The sequence below is a fragment of the Phyllobates terribilis genome, unplaced genomic scaffold (genome assembly GCF_046119375.1).
Source record: "Phyllobates terribilis strain yellow unplaced genomic scaffold, ASM4611937v1 Scaffold_5__5_contigs__length_657084704, whole genome shotgun sequence".
Taxonomy (NCBI): domain Eukaryota; kingdom Metazoa; phylum Chordata; class Amphibia; order Anura; family Dendrobatidae; genus Phyllobates; species Phyllobates terribilis.
In genome coordinates this window covers 21,318,814-21,338,922 of record NW_027362765.1, presented here as the reverse complement: position 1 = coordinate 21,338,922, position 20,109 = coordinate 21,318,814, and the positions used below count along the sequence as shown (strand labels likewise).

General features: G+C 53.8%; 1 protein-coding gene and 1 pseudogene across 1 annotated transcript in view; both read left to right on the top strand.

Annotated features, from left to right (window-relative positions):
• Window positions 1-11,339: 11,339 nt before the first annotated feature.
• Window positions 11,340-20,109, top strand: part of LOC141270588 (uncharacterized) — a 176,161-nt pseudogene continuing 167,391 nt past the window's right edge.
• The window catches only part of LOC141270494 (uncharacterized), a 342,259-nt gene continuing 333,531 nt past the window's right edge, over window positions 11,382-20,109 (top strand). Inside the window, exon 1 of the mRNA XM_073680496.1 lies at window positions 11,382-11,421. Coding sequence (XP_073536597.1) covers window positions 11,396-11,421 — 26 coding nt within the window. The 5' untranslated portion in view covers window positions 11,382-11,395. The remainder of the gene's footprint in view (window positions 11,422-20,109) is intronic.

The following is a 20,109-nucleotide window of genomic DNA, read 5'->3' as shown; positions in this document are numbered from 1 at the left end:
ATAACTCCCCATGGGCGGAGTATAGCCTCAGGGCAGTGTATGCGGAGGATGGGGGTGATGGTGCAGGGCAGCAGCAGTAACGACACAGAGTCAGTGATACAGTCCAGGGCCTTTACTCACAGTTCTTATTATCCAGACCACTTCTGCAGGTAACGGCTGCCCACGTCGTACTGTGCTCACCAGGAGAGGGGCTCAGACAACTCCCAGATAACTTTGGAGCGCTTCACAGGACCCCCTTTGTGTGTCCTTTGTCTGGCCTTTCTTACCAACCCTTCTGTCCGGCTGCCTCGGGCCTCCTCTTGGTAAACTTGGCGCCAGTTTCCCTGACCCTATGTGGTGCCTTCCTAGCGGGTGTAGCGAGGGGCTGCACCACATAAAATGTCACAGCCTCCGGTTTCTAGCTGAGGGTCGTTTCCCGCCTCCACTAGTTTCGGGGACCGGTCTCCCCCTTTGGCCTGACCCCTCCACGCAGGTGTATTCGGGCGTGCGGTGGCGACTCGCCCGTCCGCACCCCTGGGATCCATTCGTTCCTCGTTCCTGGAGCCTTCTCCGCTCCTCTTCCTTCCTTCTCCCTCTTCCAGGCCTGGGCCTCTGTTACTAGGCCCGCCTCCGGAGCAGAGCTCATGCAGAGCCCCTGCTCCCTGTCACTTCTGCTCAGACTTCTCTGCACTGAACTAAGATGGTGCCCACCTTTTATACTCCCTTCTCAATGCACCCAGGAACTGCTTCCTCCCTGCTCCTGCACTACAGGGTTCCCCTTCCTCAGTGTTCCCTTCCCCCACTCCAGCCAGGGACAGGGACTGTCGTGCCCATCTCAGGGGCATATTGGTCGCCCTGCCCCACGGCAATGTGGTGTAATGCATGCAGGTGTCGGGTCCTGATCCACACTCCATCCTTACCTGAGAGTGAGATATCACACCTCTGGGTGAGGTGCAATACCTCTGTAGCAACCGAGCCCTCAGGGTGCTACAGTTCCATTTATCTTCAGCCTAGGAGACGTATTGCGATACAGGGCCGTGATTTTGGCTATAAAACGGTCCCCTAGACCCCTACCCCAAGCTTTTTAAGAGAATAGTATATGGCGTGCCAGGAGACTCTATGGAATGCTTTCTCAGCATCCAACGAGAGTATCTAATTACAAATTTTTAACTGCATCTAGCCCAGGAAATACTTTGTGCCTAGTAGCAGTGTCTGCTAGTCAGCGGATTATCCTGGCTGTTAAGCAAGCTACACCACCTGTAGTTTGGACACTTAATTTTTTCAAAGGAAATGCTTCGGGACCACGGGATACTCAGTGAAGAGCATCAGGAGGCACCCCAAGGCATAGGGGCTGGGACTGGCGGTAGGACGCCTTGCGGTGGACAGCCGAGCTCGATCCTTATAAAAGCTTTTTAACTGCAGCAGCTTTAGTGGACGCTACTGGAGCTGGAATTACGCGGCTGCTGGCATGAGACTTGCCCTCCAATAGATCCTTGTAAAAGGATTTAAAGTGTATTCATTGAAATTAGAGAGACAATTTAAATTAAAAAGCTTAGAGCTGCCTCCACCACAGGGGGGCTCGCTCGACCCACCAGCGGACAGGCACCAGTATTGGGAGAGGAGGGCTGGCCGTCAGGGTCCACCGCGGCTCTGGCACAAACCCGGCGACACGGAGGTGGTACGGGCAGGAACGGACTGGCCGTGTCGGCTTCTCACTTTTTGGATTTTAGAAGGGCATGACATGCCTATATCTGTGTCTCCCCCTCCTTTTACTCCTCCACCTCTTTTCTTTTCGCATGACTATATGTACTTGTCACTTTTCCATGTGTTAGTTATGTCTTCTGAGCAGTTTGTCAGCTTTTGGACACCTTTGAAGGTGTTTTCTATGTGTTTCTATGTGTTTTTGTTTGCCTGCCATTGGTTTTAACAGTGTTCGAAGGTGTTCGACGAACAGTACGGCGAACACACGGGTGTTCGACGAACCGAACCGAACTCGAACACTACGGGGGGTGGCTCAACACTAGTCATAAATCCTTCTGACAGATTTAGTCCTGTGTGGAGGGGATCAAAGACTGTGATTAATTTTTGTTCCTAGACCCGTCTGTTTTGAAGTTGCCTTTTAATATGATAACTTTCATATAGCTGATGTTGTGTCCTGGAGCACAGAGATGTTTGGCCACAGGTAGATGGTTTTTGTTTGTAATCGTATGGCGATGAGACCACATCCTTGCACTCAGTTTCTGTCCTGTTTCTCTAACATAGAGACCCCAAGTAGGACATATAGATACAAAGGTAAGTACACCACATTGGAAGAGGAACATGTGAATGCCCTAGGAATCTTATATTCCTGCTGTGTGGTGGGATCTGTGTCCTGTCTATGGTCATTACATGAGTGCAGGTTCTGCTGCTCTTCACATTGCAAGGATAAGTTCCTAATGGGATATCAGAGGGCACTGAGCTCCTGATCACAATATTCCTTATATTTGGAGGCCGTCTGTAGTAAGGGAGGGTCTTTACATAATATTTTTAACCGGCCATCTTTGTGTAGGAAATGGTGACTTTTTTAGCAGTTTTTCTCAGCACTTCAAGTACACGACATACACAAAGCTCTCTACATATGCTCTGTACTCTGCGTACACACACGGCTCCGCTCCGAACACACACTGCTCCGCTCCGTACGCCTCGCGCACGCGCGGCTCTGCTCAGTGCGCCTCGCACACGCACGGCTCCGCTCCGTACGCCTCGCACACGCTCGGCTCAGCTCCGTACGCCTCGTAGACGCGCGGCTCTGCTCCGTACACCTCGTACACATGACTCGCCCCCTGGGCCGTGGGGCACCTGGAACCGGGCAATAATGGGAGTAGTAGTGGCAACCCGGTCCGTGGCTCAGGGTGGTCAGACCAAACATTGTGGCAGTCTATTTGTAGGGTTTTAAATGTCCTACTACGCCACCCGTGGATTGCGGTAGAGTTAACCGCCGCTGCAGTGCTGACCGCTGGGGCAGATGTAGGTGTGCAGCACTAAGTAGTGTAATTCCCTACGGGAGGAGTGTGGCCCCAGGACAGTATATAGATGGATGGTGGAGGGGATGATTCCGACCGCAATAGCCAGGAGACGGAGGCCTCTTAAACAGTTCAGGGTCTTTATTAGAACAGGTGAGACGACCCAAAAACAGTCCCGGCTAGGAGGGAGCCTGGATGTCTGAGAACAAGTGGGAAGCTGGCCCTGGTCAGGGTGAGGGTGAAGGCCTACCGTACTCTCTGCGCTCTTTCTGGCTATTTCCCTTCTTGTGGTGTAACAGCCCACGTTCCTGAGCTCGCCATGTCTTCTCGCCCGTATGGCTTGCAACTTGGGTCCCTTTCTACTCTTGGCTTGGTGCAGCTTTGCTGGTCCCTTCAGTTGTGGCGGAACCTCCGGGCTTCTTAGGCCAAGGAACATACAGTTCCCTGCGGGCTGGTTATTTGCTGTAGGACTTGGAATCCTAGCAGCCTCGGACACCAAGACCGGTAGATCAGTTTCTCTCTCGGCCAGGACAGGCTCACCTCACCTTCCGTCCCTGGCTCATGGCTCCTCTGCTGCCACACGACCTCCTCAGCTACAGCTGAACTGACTCTCCCTTCTCTGGGACACCTCTCACTCCAGAGACAGGTCGTCCAGAACTCTCTAACCCTGCCCCCAGTTCCAGCTTTTATAGGGGCAGCCTGCTCCCCCTACTGGCCTGGGACAGGAGGTGCTGCATGCTAATGGTCCCTGACCAGAGAACCTCCCCCCTGCTCTCAGACACAGCCTTTAACTATTTGTGGCATCCAGGCCTGGGGTGACACATTCCCCCCTAGTAAAGTTTAGTACTCCTGGACTAACAGGAAACACAAATACAGGTTATAAGCAACAACATAACATATGTACAAGTGCATTTTGTCCTTAAGGCCACGGCGCTTCCGTGACCGGGTGTCCATTTCGCCCAACAAGGCGAAGTCTTTGAGCGATGTGGGGACCTGTCCAAAGCAAGCCCCAAACGTTGGCCCTGGGCGTGGCTGCAAGGCGAAACTACCTACTTTGGACCACACGGGGCCACGCCAGACAGGTTTTTCTTCCGTGGCCGTCTTCGCAAGAGGCACCAAGTGCAACTATCCACATGGTAGTTCCGGTTATTCACCGTCCATAACCTGTCAGTCCATGAGCTAGAAAAACTAGAAAAACACAATTAATAACCAGGGTACAACATAACACATTAAATATATACATTATCCATTTAGATCTTCCAGCGAGCTGGTATTTGCCCCTTAGTGCTTCGGGTTGACCTACGTAACCCAATGTCTGGTGGTGGTCTAACCTGGCTTTTCTCACTAGCGCTCGGGGTGCAATCACAGGCTAAACTTACAGGCATGGCAGGCTCACTGTCAGCAGAGGGTTGACTCTCCTGGGCTGCTGGTACAGGCTCTTCTGCCTCTGGAGCTGCTTGTTCTCCTTCACTTTCCTGCTCTGGTGTAGGTTGTTGCTGAGCCGGTTGCAGGAAATGCAGGACGGGTACCACTATGGCACCGTTTATTCGAGTCCAGGACTGAGGGAATTCTCTGAGAACGGTGCTGATCATTTCTTCCTTGTCCTCTGCGGGTTCAAGGTCACTTTGATCCTCTTCTGCATCCTGTAGTTGCTCGGGGCACCTTTTTAGGTGGTCTCTGGAGACGGTACTAGTGGTTTCTCCTCCATCCTTAGTGACCACGCACACCTTCGAGTTGTCGTGATCAGACTGCAGTACTGTGTAAGGTTCCCTCTCCCACTGGTCGTCCAGCTTGTGTAGCCTTCTCTTTCGCTTCAGGACCTGTTCACCAGGTTCCAAGGGACCAGCAGGGGCGTGTTGGTTGAAGAGCCTCTCTTGCTTTTCTCTCGCCTGGGCCAGGCTCTTCTCCACACTCTCCTGTACCTTCTTGTACTGCAGTCGCCTTTCCGTATCCCAGTCCGCATGTGGGGAGGTGTCCTCGGGTGTTAGGACTCCCATCTCCAGGTCTATTGGCAGCTTACCTGGTCTGGCTCGCATCAGGTAAGCCGGGGTGCAGTTTGTAGCATTCACCGGGATATGGTTGTATAAGTCTATCAGGTCCGGCAGTTTTTCTGGCCACAGGCTGCGTTCCTCCAGGGGCAATGTCTTCAGGAGATCAATGACTATATTGTTCATTTTCTCACACATCCCGTTGGTTTGTGGGTGGTAAGGCGTTGTCCGAATCTTCTTACAGCCATAGAGGTTGCAGAACTCTTGGAAGATTTCAGCCTCGAACGCTGGACCTTGGTCTGTCAGGACCTGTTCCGGATACCTGTGTGGGCGGCAGAAGTTTTGCTGGAAGGCTCTGGCCGCCATTTGGGCTGTCAAGTCTTTTACCGGGACCACCACTAGAAAACGGGAATAGTGGTCCACGATTGTCAGGGCATAAACGTATCGTGACCGGCTTGGAGCCAATTTGACGTGGTCCAGAGCTACCAGCTCAAGAGGCTGCTTGGTGACTATGGGCCTCAAGGGTGTCTTCTGGCTGGTGCGGTCCTTCCTCCTTAGATTACAAGGGCCACAGTCTCTGCACCACTTCTCTACAGCCCCTCTCATGCCGATCCAGAAGAACCGTCCTCTTAGCAGAAACTCCAGTTTCTTCCTGCCGAAGTGCCCCGCTCTGTCATGGTAAGCCTCCAGGACCATAGCTGCATCTCGCCTTGGGACCACGACTTGCCAGGTCAGCTTGTGCGTCCGGTGGTTGACGAGTCTTCTGCACAGCTTACCTTCATAGAGGAACAGCCTGCTCTTCTCTCTCCATAGCTGCTTGGCTTCCTCTGGGGCATCCGGATCTAGACGGGCGTCTTCTCGGGTCAGCAGGTCTTTCACCATGCGGATTGCAGGGTCACTATCTTGGGTCTCGGCCCAGCTGTGGTGAGGTAGGGGATTGATCATGATGGTTGTTAAGTTTCCTCCTTCACGCGGTGGGAGTATTGAGTGGCCCCATACCGGTGGAATGCAGGGAGCTCTACTTCCTCTAGCTCATCTGGATCTTCTCCCTCATCGGGCAAGTGGGGCATTCTCGATAGGGCATCTGCATTAGCATTCGCTCGGCCTCCCCGGTACTTGATGGTGAAGTCATAATTTGCTAGCCGGGCCATCCACCGCTGCTCTAGGGCACCAAGTCTCGCATTGTCCAGATGCGTTAACGGATTGTCCGTGTACACAGTGAATTTCGCAGAGGCCAGGTAATACTTGAAACGCTCCGTTACGGCCCACACCACTGCCAAGAACTCCAGCTTAAAGGAGCTGTAATTCTCCGGGTTTCTCTCGGTGGGCCTCAGCTTTCAGCTGGCGTACGCGATCACCCTTTCTCTGCCCTGTTGGTTCTGTGACAGTACGGCTCCCAGCCCCACATTACTGGTGTCTGTGTGGAGGATAAAAGGCTGGCCATAATCGGGGTAGGCCACGATCTCATTCCCTGTGAGGGCCATCTTCAACTGGCGGAAGGACTCCTCTTCCGGCTTGTCCCACTTGAAGGGTGGCTTTTGGCTTCTGGACTTAGACTGTCCTATCAGGAGGTCCTGCATAGTGGCTGCCATCTTAGTGAACCCGGGGATGAACCTTCAGTAGTAGCCTACCAACCCGAGGAATTGCCTCACTTCTTTGAAGTTAGATGGGCTTGGCCAGCTCTTGATGGCTGTCACTTTGTCGGGGTCAGGGGCTACTCCCTCTGCACTCACCACGTGTCCTAGGTACTGGACCTTCGGTTTCAACAGGTGACACTTTGAGGGTTTCACCTTCAGGGCATAGCCTGCCAGGGCTTCGAACACCTCGGCCAGGTGCTTTAGATGGTCCTCGTAAGTCTTCGAATAGACGATCACGTTGTCCAGGTAAAGGAGAACTGCCCTAGACAGCATTCCATCAGCCTCTGGAAGGTCCCTGGTGCGTTACAGAGCCCGAAGGGCATACAGTTGAACTCACTCAGTCCCATCGGGGTGGTGAAGGCGGTCTTCTCCTTGTCAGCCTCTGCCACGGGAACCTGCCAGTACCCGCTAGTAAGGTCCAAAGTAGAGAAGAAGTTAGCTGATTTTAGGGCTGCTAAAGACTCCTCTATCCTAGGTAACGGGTACGCGTCTTTATGGGTGATACGGTTGACCTTTCTATAGTCCACGCACATTCTCATGGTACCGTCTTTCTTTTTACCAGAACCAAGGGGGCTGCCCAGGAGCTACAGCTATCTCTAATGACCCCAGCTTCTTTAATTTCTCTCAGCATGCCCTTAGCGTTCTGATAATGTGCAGGGGGTACAGGCCTGTGTCTCTCTTTTATTGGTGGGTGGCTCCCCGTGGGGATGTGGTGTTCTATCCCTCTTACTCTGCCGAAGTCTAGCGGGTGCTTACTAAAGATTCTCTCGTACTCCTGTACCACCCGGTAGACTCCTTGTTTTTGGTGCTGGGGAGTGGAGTCAGCACCCACATGGAGTTCCTGGCACCAGTCCTCCTTGTGTTTCTGTGAGCCATTACTCTCCACCGGGGAAGATGGAGGCAAGGGTTCCACTACCCTGATAGCATTGTGTTGGACTGCAAACAATTTAGCTAGCGTAGCGTACCGGGGCAAGTATACTTCCCTTTCCCCGATGTTTAAGATCTGGACGGGCACCCTTCCATGGTGGACATCAACCACCCCCCTGGCTGTCCAAATGGTGGGCCTGCTGTCTGAGTACACGGGTTCTACCATGGCTTGGTAGTCTCTCCCTCTTAACCCGATTGCAGTCTGACACCAGATCATCATTTCGCTTTTGGGAGGCATGGCAATGGGGAACGGGTCGCTCATCCTCACGCTACCGATCTCACCACCAGACAGTTCTACCTGTTGCCGCCTCATCAGGGCTCTAATCTCTTTCTGGAGGGCCCTCTGTTGGCTGGAGCTCGCATTCATCACCACCTGCTGCTTACTTCTGAAAGACAATTTTCAATCACGTTAGTACCCACAGTTATTTTAGGGTGACTCTCACGCTGATCAATGTCCACAATGATCACTCCTTGTGCCGGCACTTCAACCTTACCAATCTTGATGGTCATCTCTCTGAACCCCACTTGCGGCTCAGGTTGGCCATTGCTGGCGATGATGCTTAAGTCATCGTCTGGATAACGGGTTATATCCGCGTCATTCCAGTACCGCTTGAAAAGTACGTAGGGGATGGTAGTCACTTGAGACCCGGTGTCCAGCAGTGCACTCATGGGGATACCGTCCAGCACTACGGGTAAGACCGGGCGTCCCCCCATGTACTTATCACGCCAATTAGACGGGCCTGATGACCTTATGCCTGGGGGTTGGCCCTCTACCCCAGGTCGGACCCATTTAAAGTACAGTACCTTGCTATGTGTCCTGGCTGGCTGCAACGGCGGCAAATCAGCTGTCCATCCTCAGTGTAATGGTCGGGGGGCCTCCCTCTGAATGACGGGATCCTCCTCTGTCGACGCCACGGGACATCCTCCGGACTGGAAGCCAGCTTGATTCGTCTTGACGGTTCCACCTGCAACGACTGTATGGTCCTGGTCAATGCAGCCACACTCTTTGTTAATTCTTGGACCTGATGGTGCAGGTTTGCAGGCTGGGATGGATTTAGGGCCTGTGCATCAGCCCCCACAAGGTCTGCGGGGTAGGGCACCCCCCCTGGTGGTAAGTGATGGCAGGGCGCCGGGAAGCTACAGCGACACCTGGTGCGGGTTCTCGGAGCACCCGGATGGCCCTATCTTTGAACTGCGCAAAAGTCAAATCGGGGTTCTGTAGGGCCATGCGGCGCAGCTGGGTTCTGTGGGCGCTGGACAGCAGACCTTCTATGAACTGGTCAGTCAACAGCTTATCGGTGTCCTGCACGCTACCAGGGTCAGCTTGTTTGATAGCTCTCAGGGCTTCTTGCAGGTTCAAGGCATAGTCTCTGATACTATCCTGGGCTCGCTGCTTACAGCCATAGAACCGCATTTTTATTTCTGCTGAGGTACGGGTATCAAAGGTGCTCCATAACCTGGCCAGAATGTCCTTTACAGTCCTTTTTTCCTCATCTGACCATGATTTCACTTCCCGCTGGGCTGCACCGGTGAGCTGCCCCGTCAGAATGCTCACTTTCTGTTCCTCTGTCAGGGGATAAACTTTAAATAAACTGTGCAGTCGTTCCTTAAAGTCAGTCAATGTATGGGATTCCCCTGAGTATTGTGGCAGCCAGGCTGCTCCGGGGATGTAGGGCATGGAGAAGGGCATCACCGCTGCTGCAGCCACACTGGTGGTAGAAGGTCCCTCCGCATCCGTCATCATCCTCCCCCCTAGTTAACCGTGGCCTACCTTCCGTTGATCCTCTTCCGTAGGCCGCAGTTCCGCTGGTGCTGCTCCGTGCGAGGACCTTGCGTCGCGTCCTGGTGACGTCAGCATCGCTCTCTCTCCTTCCAGGACCTTGCGCAGCATCGGTGCATAGGGCGGGGCTTCAAGTCTCGCGCATTTTTGACGTCCACGCCCCTCTTCTTCCCGCGCGGCGTCCTGAAGATGGCGTCCGATGGCGGGAAAATGGCTGAAGATGGCGGGAAAACGGCTGAAGATGGCAGGAACCGACTGAAGATGGTGGGAAATGGCTCTGGATGGCGGGAAACTGCCTTGTCAAGGTACGCAAAGTCTCTTCAGGCGCGCAATACCCGTTTGTGGTGGGTTGGTCACAATCCTGCCGACTACGCCAAACCTGACTCGCCCCCTGGGCCGTGGGGCACACGGAACCGGGCAACAGGGCAATAATGGGAGTAGTAGTGGCAACCCGGTCTGTGGCTCAGGGTGGTCAGACCAAACGTTGTGGCAGTCTATTTGTAGGGTTTTAAATGTCCGACTACGCCACCCGTGGATTGCGGTAGAGTTAACCACTGCAGACCGCTGGGGCAGATGTAGGTGTGCAGCACTAAGTAGTGTAATTCCCCACGGGAGGAGTGTGGCCCCAGGACAGTATATAGATGGATGGTGGAGGGGATGATTCCGACCGCAATAGCCAGGAGACGGAGGCCTCTTAAACAGTTCAGGGTCTTTATTAGAACAGGTGAGACGACCCAAAAACAGTCCCGGCTAGGAGGGAGCCTGGATGTCTGAGAACAAGTGGGAAGCTGGCCCTGGTCAGGGTGAGGGTGAAGGCCTACCGTACTCTCTGCGCTCTTTCTGGCTATTTCCCTTCTTGTGGTGTAACAGCCCACGTTCCTGAGCTCGCCATGTCTTCTCGCCCGTATGGCTTGCAACTTGGGTCCCTTTCTACTCTTGGCTTGGTGCAGCTTTGCTGGTCCCTTCAGTTGTGGCGGAACCTCCGGGCTTCTTAGGCCAAGGAACATACAGTTCCCTGCGGGCTGGTTATTTGCTGTAGGACTTGGAATCCTAGCAGCCTCGGACACCAAGACCGGTAGATCAGTTTCTCTCTCGGCCAGGACAGGCTCACCTCACCTTCCGTCCCTGGCTCGTGGCTCCTCTGCTGCCACACGACCTCCTCAGCTACAGCTGAACTGACTCTCCCTTCTCTGGGACACCTCTCACTCCAGAGACAGGTCGTCCAGAACTCTCTAACCCTGCCCCCAGTTCCAGCTTTTATAGGGGCAGCCTGCTCCCCCTACTGGCCTGGGACAGGAGGTGCTGCAAGCTAATGGTCCCTGACCAGAGAACCTCCCCCCTGCTCTCAGACACAGCCTTTAACTATTTGTGGCATCCAGGCCTGGGGTGACACACACACACGGCTCCGTTCACCTCGTACACACGCGACTCCGCTCCGTTCACCTCGTACACACGCGACTCCGCTCCGTACGCCTCGTACACGCGCGGCTCCGCTCTGTACGTCTCGCACACGCCCGGCTCCGCTCCGTACGCCTCGCACACGCACGGCTCCGCTCCGTACGCCTCGTACACGCGCGGCTCCGCTCCAAACGCCTCGCACACGCGCGGCTCCGCTCCGTACGCCTCGCACACGCCCGGCTCCGCTCCGTACGCCTCGCACACACGCGGCTCCGCACGCCTCGCACACGCGCGGCTCCGCTCCGTACGCCTCGTACTCGCGCGGCTCCGCTCCATACGCCTCGCACACGCGCGGCTCCGCTCCGTACGCCTCGTAGACGCGCGGCTCCGCTCCGAACGCCTCGTACACGCGCGGCTCCGCTCCGTACGCCTCGTACACGCGCGGCTCCGCACCATACGCCTCGTACACACTCGGCTCTGCTCCGTACACCTCGTACACACCCGGCTCTGCTACATCCACACTGTAAACCCCTCCTGACCCCACACATAAACTTCAGCTCATCCAGCACCATGACAACCAGCACAGCAGAGTCCTGCATCCACTGAGGCCCCTGATCATGTGACCCCTGACTCCTCCCCTCCTGTGACCTCATCACAGGTCCTGTGTGCACAGAGCAGCCATATATGTGGTGGCGGCTCTGCAGGTGGAGGTATGTGGAGACCCCGTTATTCTCTATCAGGATTAGCCGTTATTCACACTCGGCCATTTTCCTCAGTATATAATAAATGTCCTTTATTGTCTTTGTGATGTTTAGTTTTCCATCATTTTCCCTGTTTCCTCCCTGAATAAACCCGTCCTCCCCTCCCCCAGGTGCTGGTTGCTGGGGTCTGACCTGTGGACCCCCAGAGATCCAGAGATCGGGCTCTGCAGTCCTGGATGGATGGGAGGTTTGTGCTCGGCCTCCCCTCCCCCAGGTGCTGGTTGCTGGGGTCTGACCTGTGGACCCCCAGAGATCCTGAGATCGGGCTCTGCAGTACTGGATGGATGGGAGGTTTGTGCTCGGCCTCCCCTCCCCCAGGTGCTGATTGCTGGGGTCTGACCTGTGGACCCCCAGAGATCCTGAGATCGGGCTCTGTAGTCCTGGATGGATGGGAGGTTTGTTCTCGGCCTCCCCTCCCCCAGGTGCTGGTCGCTGGGGTCTGACCTGTGGACCCCCAGAGATCCTGAGATCGGGCTCTGTAGTCCTGGATGGATGGGAGGTTTGTGCTCGGCCTCCGCTCCATTCATTATGGGACTGCAGGGAACGGCCGAGTGCTGCAGGATTCTCCGGGGCTGAACCATTAGAGGGAATCTATGTCACCTATCTAAGCTATTAATATGGGCAGACAGGTTATAGACGGCTAAGGAGAGTGATACCTGTATGTCTCATACAGTCATGGCTGAAAGTATTGGCTCCCTTGAAAATCTCTCAGAAAATGATTGAAGTTACACATGATTATTTATACACACGCCAAGCCTGTATAAGTGTCACAAGAGCACCAAGATGGCGTTAGTGGGATCAGAAAAGAGCGCTCTATAGGGCATGACCCGGATACATGGAGCATTAGACTGCGTGTCCACTATGCGTTTTTCAAGCGTTTTTGCCGTGGAATTTCCGCAGCAAAAACGCTTGGTAATACGTGCCCCATGGTCCCCAATGATAATCCGCATGTGCTGTGCTCATGCTGCGGAAATTTCCACTGCAAATTATCATTGCGAAAAATACGCTGCATGTGCATTAATTTTGCGGACCCACAGTGTAATTGCCACCATTGACTTGGATTGAAAAGCTTGATATCCGCATGTGCACACGCGGATATGAAGCGATTCAATGTGCGGATGGTACCCGGGTCTGGATAAGAGGAGACTCTCATCCAGACTTGGGTACCATAGTACCTGTAAAAAAAAAAAGAATTTAAAATAAAAAATAAAGATTATGCTTACCTTCCGATGGCCCCCCCTTCCATGACGTCATTTAGGCGGTTGCGTGACCTGTCACATGACTAAATGACGTCATGGCAGGTTCTTTCACTCCACCGCGAGCCGCCCAACACACCGGACGCATCGCTAAGGAGACCGGGGGCCATCGGAAGGTAAGTATAATCTTTATTTTTTACCATTGTTATTCTTTTTTTTTTTAACTATTACTTGGTCACACTATATAAATCCATGCCGGTTGCATGGATTTATATAGAGTGACTAAGTTGTCAAGCACTTTTCCAAGTGATGCTAAAATCACTTGGAATAGCGCTTGACAAACGCAGGGAGAAGCGGAAAAAATATGCAGAATTTCTACATCGTGGGCACTTAACTTTAGTGTTGTGATATTCGCTTCCCTTGTGCGGTTGTGAAAAGAGGCTGATCAGAACGTCCAGCTGCTGCTGCTGCTCCGAGAGAAGAATCCCAGTGGAATATACCAAAAGGAAGAAGGAAAAGCAGATTATCTACTGGTAAATAAATATACCAAGAGCGTAATATGGTAAAGTCATACAAAACAATAACGACTACATGCGGAAGGATATGAAGATTATATCTAACATCAACTACTAATCTGTTATAAGCACCAATCCATTCCCATCAGTCGGACGAGAATATTTACAACTCTTCAGCACAGCCCAATCCCTGGCATCTTATACAAGAATGAAAGGAAATTTCTTATAATTTCAGACCCTAATCTACCCTTTTTTTTTTTTTTTTATCACCTCTCGAACATACATAAGCATCTCAGTAATTCCCCAGGTAGACGCATGATTTCGGTGATAAACTCCCTAACTAGTAACCTCTTTTCCTGTATTGATTTGTTTCTTCAGCCCCATGTACCCTCTCCACCCAACCATCTTAAAGACTCTACACAACTAATTGGACTCCTTCAAGGTATCACATGGAGGGAATCTTATTATTTCATCACTCTATATGTGTCAGCATTGTATTCCAATATACAACATGATATTGGGCTCTTACTGTATGTATCAAAAAATGTTTATATCTAGACACGGGAATTGACAACAACCATAGAAGCTTCATCCTAGAGGGCTCAGAATTTAATTTAATTTTTTTTTTTTACATTCCAAAATGTCATCTTTCACCAAAACGAGAGGTACAGCTATAGGTGGCACTTACGTATGCCAGCAGCGCAGAAGGTAATTCGCTTTTCCTTCTTCCTTTGGGTATACTAAGATTTTGTTAATAGTAGCCTTCAGAAGGACCCAGACATCCATGGCAATCCATCGGCACCCTGCGTTTGTGACGCGCCCCCTGGGACATATTCCTTTTTGAGGGGAATACCCGGCACCGGATCAGATGGGGGGGGTTGTAGTCTCCGAGCGGCTGTGACCCGGCCCGTGCCCAGGGCGTCAAGCTCAGTGTTATGTGGCAGTCCTACAGATGTTATTAAGAGTTCTTTTGTGTCGACTACGCCACCCGTTGTGTTGCGGTCACTGTGGCCGCCGCTGCAGCAGGGTCCGCTGAGGCTGGTGATGGGTGCGCAGCTTGGTGAGATAACCCCCAACGGGAGGGGTATAGCCTCAGGGGGGACAGGTGCAGAGGATGGGGGTTGTGGTGGTGCAGTGCAGACGGCAATGAAGACAGAGTCGGGTTGTGCAGTTAAGGGTGTTTACTTACTGCAGATGTTGTACTGGTCACTCCAGCTTCGAGTGACCACCCGAGCCGTGCTGCGTCCACCAGGTCCTGGATCCAGCCAACCCCCAAACAAGTCCGGAGCGTGGCCCTGAGCTCTCCTTCTGTCCCGTTCTCTGGCCGTCCCCACCAGTGATCCACCTAGGTCCAGCTCCCTCGGGCCTTCTGTTGGGACACCCTTGGCCCTGGGTTCCCTGACCCTTCATGTGGTGTGCCTTCGGGGTGGATGTGATGGGTGACCGTGGCAAACGCTGCCCACGGTCTCCGGTCTCTGGCTAGGGTGTGTTTTCTGCCCCCACCAGCTTGGGTTCCGGTACCCTGTGCCGACTCTTCACCCGGGGATTTAAGTTGGGATCTTGGAGTCCTTTTCTGCTGTTTTCCCCTCTGGGTCTCTCTCTCTCTTCTCCTCTCTCACTCTGGGTCTCTCTCTTCTCCTCTTCCTCTGCTTGCTGACTTGTTCTCTGCATCTGACCCTGTTCTTAGTTGGTGCCCACCTTATATACACCCTCTATGTGTGAGCTCAGGTGACCAGCACCCAATGAGCTCCTATCTTTACCCAGGCTGCTCCCCCTATCTGCCCCTACACTACTTGGGATGTACCACCCCCCTCCCACTCCAGCCAGGAACAGACTCGGTCGTACCTGCACATTTCTAAGTGGGAGTACCGTCGGTCTGCTCCTCGGAAATGGGATGTGTGTAGTGCATGCAGCCTACCGAGCTCAGTTCCACTCTCCATCCTTACCCGGGAGTGGAATATCACACCTCTGGGTTGAGGTGCAATACCCCTGTAGCAGCCGAATCCTCAGGGTGCTACATTCCCCCCTGGTAAATCACAGCACGTCCTCGGGCTGTAAGACATAAATAACACCAAAACATACATTTTTTTTTTTCATAAACATATAAAACAACATATATTAGCAAATAAAACATTCTCGTCGCCTCTGGCTCCTCCTCCGGTCACTGTGCAACGTGTGACCGGGTAAAGTGCGACAGTCTCTCTGGAAAACTGGTTTTCCTATAAAACCAGTAGGGGGCGCTTTAGGAAGCGCAACTATATACAGGGGAAGTTGGCCGCTCTCAGTCCTCGGCCAGGTAAAGGGAAGGGAATGGCTGCTCACAGTCCTCAGCCTGGTATGGATTACGGAATAACGGGTAAAAAGTTCACTCATACTGGTCCCAACGGGGACTATATATATGTAGCAACAGTTTCTTTAGTACCCGGTCGGGTAACTATTTACATCCACTGCTCTGCCGCACTCAACGGCGTCTTCCTCCTGCTCTTTGCTTATAGCTGGTTGTAACTTCAGACCCGTCCGGGTCCTCTTGCTCCTCCTCCTCGCACCGCAACTCCTCCTCCGTCAGGCGGTGTACGTGGAGGGCATAAGGTCCTTTGGCACACTTGTGCCGGGTAAAGGTGACCTCGTCTCCGATGTAGAGGTCACGACCTCTGTGCCCCTCCGGCAGATGGGACTCCACGTCTCTGCGCGTGACAAAGACGTCGCCGGGGGTGTTGTTGTCTCGGATGAAGCCCCACCCATGCTGCTGGTTGAACTTGATCACTGTCCCGATGGTGCGGGGACAATGCGCTGCACGGGGGTCCCTCCTGGTCCGGCTCTTCTGCTCGGCGCTCCTTATTTGGGCCTGTTGTTCCCGGACCCGCCTCTCTCTCCGCTCCCTCGCAAACTCTTCGAGCTGCTGTCGGCAACACTCAGCACGCTCCGCTGCAGCTGCCCTGGTTTCCTGAGTGAACCCCATTAGGTCTTCTCCGGTGGGGTCCCACTCAAACTGTGCTTCCGCTAGCGGGGGCGAGATCCGTGCCACGGGCTTCGGAGCCGGAATCAGGGGTTCATCCAGGGGTCTTAGTCTCTGCTGCCGTTCCAGCTCATGGTATTCTTCGGGCCAGATGAAGGGCCGCCCGTCCGGCCATGTGAGCTGGCCGAACAAGTCCTCCCCCAGGTGTGGCACCCTTGGTTTTACGGGCGCGGGCGCGGTGGTGGTGGCGCCCGGGTTGCCCAGGCCTTGCGGCCAGGCCTGGGGCACCTGGAAGGTGAAGGGCACCGTTAGGACGGCGGCGCCCTGGGCTACCTGGCCTTGCGGCCAGGCCGGAGGCTCTGCGGAGGTAGGGGGCGCTGTTGGTGATGCGGCGCCCGGGGGTACTAGGCCTTGCGACCAGGCTGGTGGTATTTCCTGCTTTGTCACGCTCCGGGTCGAGGCGCGTGACGTCACAGGGGTCGCTGCGGCGGCTTCCGGTCGGGGCCTAGTCCATAGCGGTGACATGGCGGCTACGGGCACAGCAGGGGGACTTTCGGGCTCTGCGACGGGGAGCTGGGGCAGGTGGGCGGTTTCCCGGCTTGGGGTATAGGCGTCCCCTGTACCTGCCTCCATGCGTTCGGCTCCCTTCTCGGCGCCGTCTCCGTACTTTGGTCCTCCCGCGCCATCCTCAGAGGCGGTCTGTTTCCTCTTCCAGGGTAGCGTGCTCCGTTGACTGGTCTCAGCTTGCTGGGCCATCTCCCGGCTCCATTCCGCCAATATCTCGCGCTGTACCCGGGCCATCCTCCGTGCGAGGCCCTCCAGGGCGGTCTGTGCACACTCCCGGTCTCGGGGGAGCTGTGCTAGGACCTCCACTAGGCCTAGTGGGGTCGTGGTGTCTAGCAGGCTCCTGACCAACGGGTCGGTGCTGCTCTGCTCTTCTTCCAGCAGGCTCCTGGCCAGCGGGCTGGTGCTGCTCTGCTCTCCTTCCTCGGTCTCTAGCAGACTCCTGGCCAGCGGGCCGGTGCTGTTCTGCTTTCTCTCCATATCCGGGTAAGCTCCTCCGCTACTCCTCGTTAGACTTCTTGCCTCCGGGTGCGCTCGCTCCAGACTGCTCCAGGCGGCACCCATCTTCGTTCTTTTCTTTCGTCTCCTCCCACTTAGAGGGCGGTCCCGGGGCAACTCGGTGACTGTCAGCTCCAGGGGCAGTTCTTTCACGCTGACAGACACCTCCAGCATCACAGTCTCTGTTGGTGGGGGCGGTTTCCACTTTTGGCGCCATTTTCTGTCCTGGCCCACGATGGGAGGCGGCCTCCTGCCCTCCTTTGGCACGCCCATAATGGCGTCCGCTCTTCCAAGGCGGGAAACCTTTGGAAATGGCGGGAATCGTCGCCCAGTGGCGGGAAACTCTGCAGATGGCGGGAACAAGCTGGAAATGGCGGACAACCGGCAGGAATCGATCTGTGATGGAGTCCGATGGCGGGGACCCTCCGGAACCGGCGGGAGACTTCTTTTTGAGGTAAACTCGTTCTTTTCTTCAGGCACGCAGTACCCGGGTGTTGTGGGCAAGTAATCCTGCCGACTACGCCAAAGTTGACGCGCCCCCTGGGACATATTCCTTTTTGAGGGGAATACCCGGCACCGGATCAGATGGGGGGGGTTGTAGTCTCCGAGCGGCTGTGACCCGGCCCGTGCCCAGGGCGTCAAGCTCAGTGTTATGTGGCAGTCCTACAGATGTTATTAAGAGTTCTTTTGTGTCGACTACGCCACCCGTTGTGTTGCGGTCACTGTGGCCGCCGCTGCAGCAGGGTCCGCTGAGGCTGGTGATGGGTGCGCAGCTTGGTGAGATAACCCCCAACGGGAGGGGTATAGCCTCAGGGGGGACAGGTGCAGAGGATGGGGGTTGTGGTGGTGCAGTGCAGACGGCAATGAAGACAGAGTCGGGTTGTGCAGTTAAGGGTGTTTACTTACTGCAGATGTTGTACTGGTCACTCCAGCTTCGAGTGACCACCCGAGCCGTGCTGCGTCCACCAGGTCCTGGATCCAGCCAACCCCCAAACAAGTCCGGAGCGTGGCCCTGAGCTCTCCTTCTGTCCCGTTCTCTGGCCGTCCCCACCAGTGATCCACCTAGGTCCAGCTCCCTCGGGCCTTCTGTTGGGACACCCTTGGCCCTGGGTTCCCTGACCCTTCATGTGGTGTGCCTTCGGGGTGGATGTGATGGGTGACCGTGGCAAACGCTGCCCACGGTCTCCGGTCTCTGGCTAGGGTGTGTTTTCTGCCCCCACCAGCTTGGGTTCCGGTACCCTGTGCCGACTCTTCACCCGGGGATTTAAGTTGGGATCTTGGAGTCCTTTTCTGCTGTTTTCCCCTCTGGGTCTCTCTCTCTCTTCTCCTCTCTCACTCTGGGTCTCTCTCTTCTCCTCTTCCTCTGCTTGCTGACTTGTTCTCTGCATCTGACCCTGTTCTTAGTTGGTGCCCACCTTATATACACCCTCTATGTGTGAGCTCAGGTGACCAGCACCCAATGAGCTCCTATCTTTACCCAGGCTGCTCCCCCTATCTGCCCCTACACTACTTGGGATGTACCACCCCCCTCCCACTCCAGCCAGGAACAGACTCGGTCGTACCTGCACATTTCTAAGTGGGAGTACCGTCGGTCTGCTCCTCGGAAATGGGATGTGTGTAGTGCATGCAGCCTACCGAGCTCAGTTCCACTCTCCATCCTTACCCGGGAGTGGAATATCACACCTCTGGGTTGAGGTGCAATACCCCTGTAGCAGCCGAATCCTCAGGGTGCTACATTTGTATCAACTGGAAGGAACAATATGCCCCACCAGTATTGCACCATTCAAATGTCATGGTCGAAGACTGAGAGTGGGGTTTACTTTAGTTAACCATGAGGGATAAGAGCTAGCTCCGGTAAAATAAAAATGCTCTTAGGGTAAAAAGTCTCAAGTTTTGCTAAATGGCACAACATTTGCACCAAAATATCTGGGATACATAAAAAAGCTCAGGAGTGAACTGGAGTAAATTTGTGACAAATTTTGTGAATTTTTTAAAAAAGTTGCAGTTGATAAAACAGCCAAAAACATCTGAAACCACGGCCTTATTGGTGAACATTAAAAAAAAAACACAGGTAACCTCTTATAAAATAGTCAAGTGTCATACATGTCAGCATAATTTCTGTGGTCGGTGATTGGATATAAAGTCTTCAGTAATTGTATTGTTACGTGGGATTCTTTATGATCTAACATCAGCTCATCTTCTCCCCAATTAGGTCCTACAATATCGGATCCTCTCATTGGAGATTTTCTGTATAAGAGAATTTTTACCCATCAAGGATGGAAAGGAACAGACACATGATTGTGGAGAGGATATTACACCTCACCCTAGAGATCATCTTCCGGCTTACTGGAGAGGTGAGAGATTCTGATGACGTCACATTACATCATTCTTATCTATGGGAATAACAGATGGACAGAACTGGAGAGGTGAGGACTCTGGAAATGTCTGTAGTGAGATTTATTAATGTGTCTCTCCATAACCAGGATTACACAGTAGTGAAGAAAACCTCTAGTGAGCGCTGTCAGGATCCTGTGTCTGAGGGATGGGGAAGACCCTTAAGCCCAATCACAGGGCCTCCACCTCACCCCCTGATACATGAGGACATCAATGACCAGAAGATCCTAGAACTCACCTACAAGATGATTGAGCTGCTGACTGGAGAGGTGATACTGCTGGGAATGCTGGGACATTTACAGTTATGCTATGAAGGGATCAGGGGGATGACGGTATCATTGCATGTGACAGGTTTCTATAAGGTGTCAAGATGTCGCCATCTATCTCTCCATGGAGGAGTGGGAGTATTTAGAAGGACACAAAGATCTGTTCACGGACGTCATGATGGAGGTTCCCCAGCCCCTCACATCACCAGGTAATAGACAGGACTAAATACACAACTATAATTACCTGT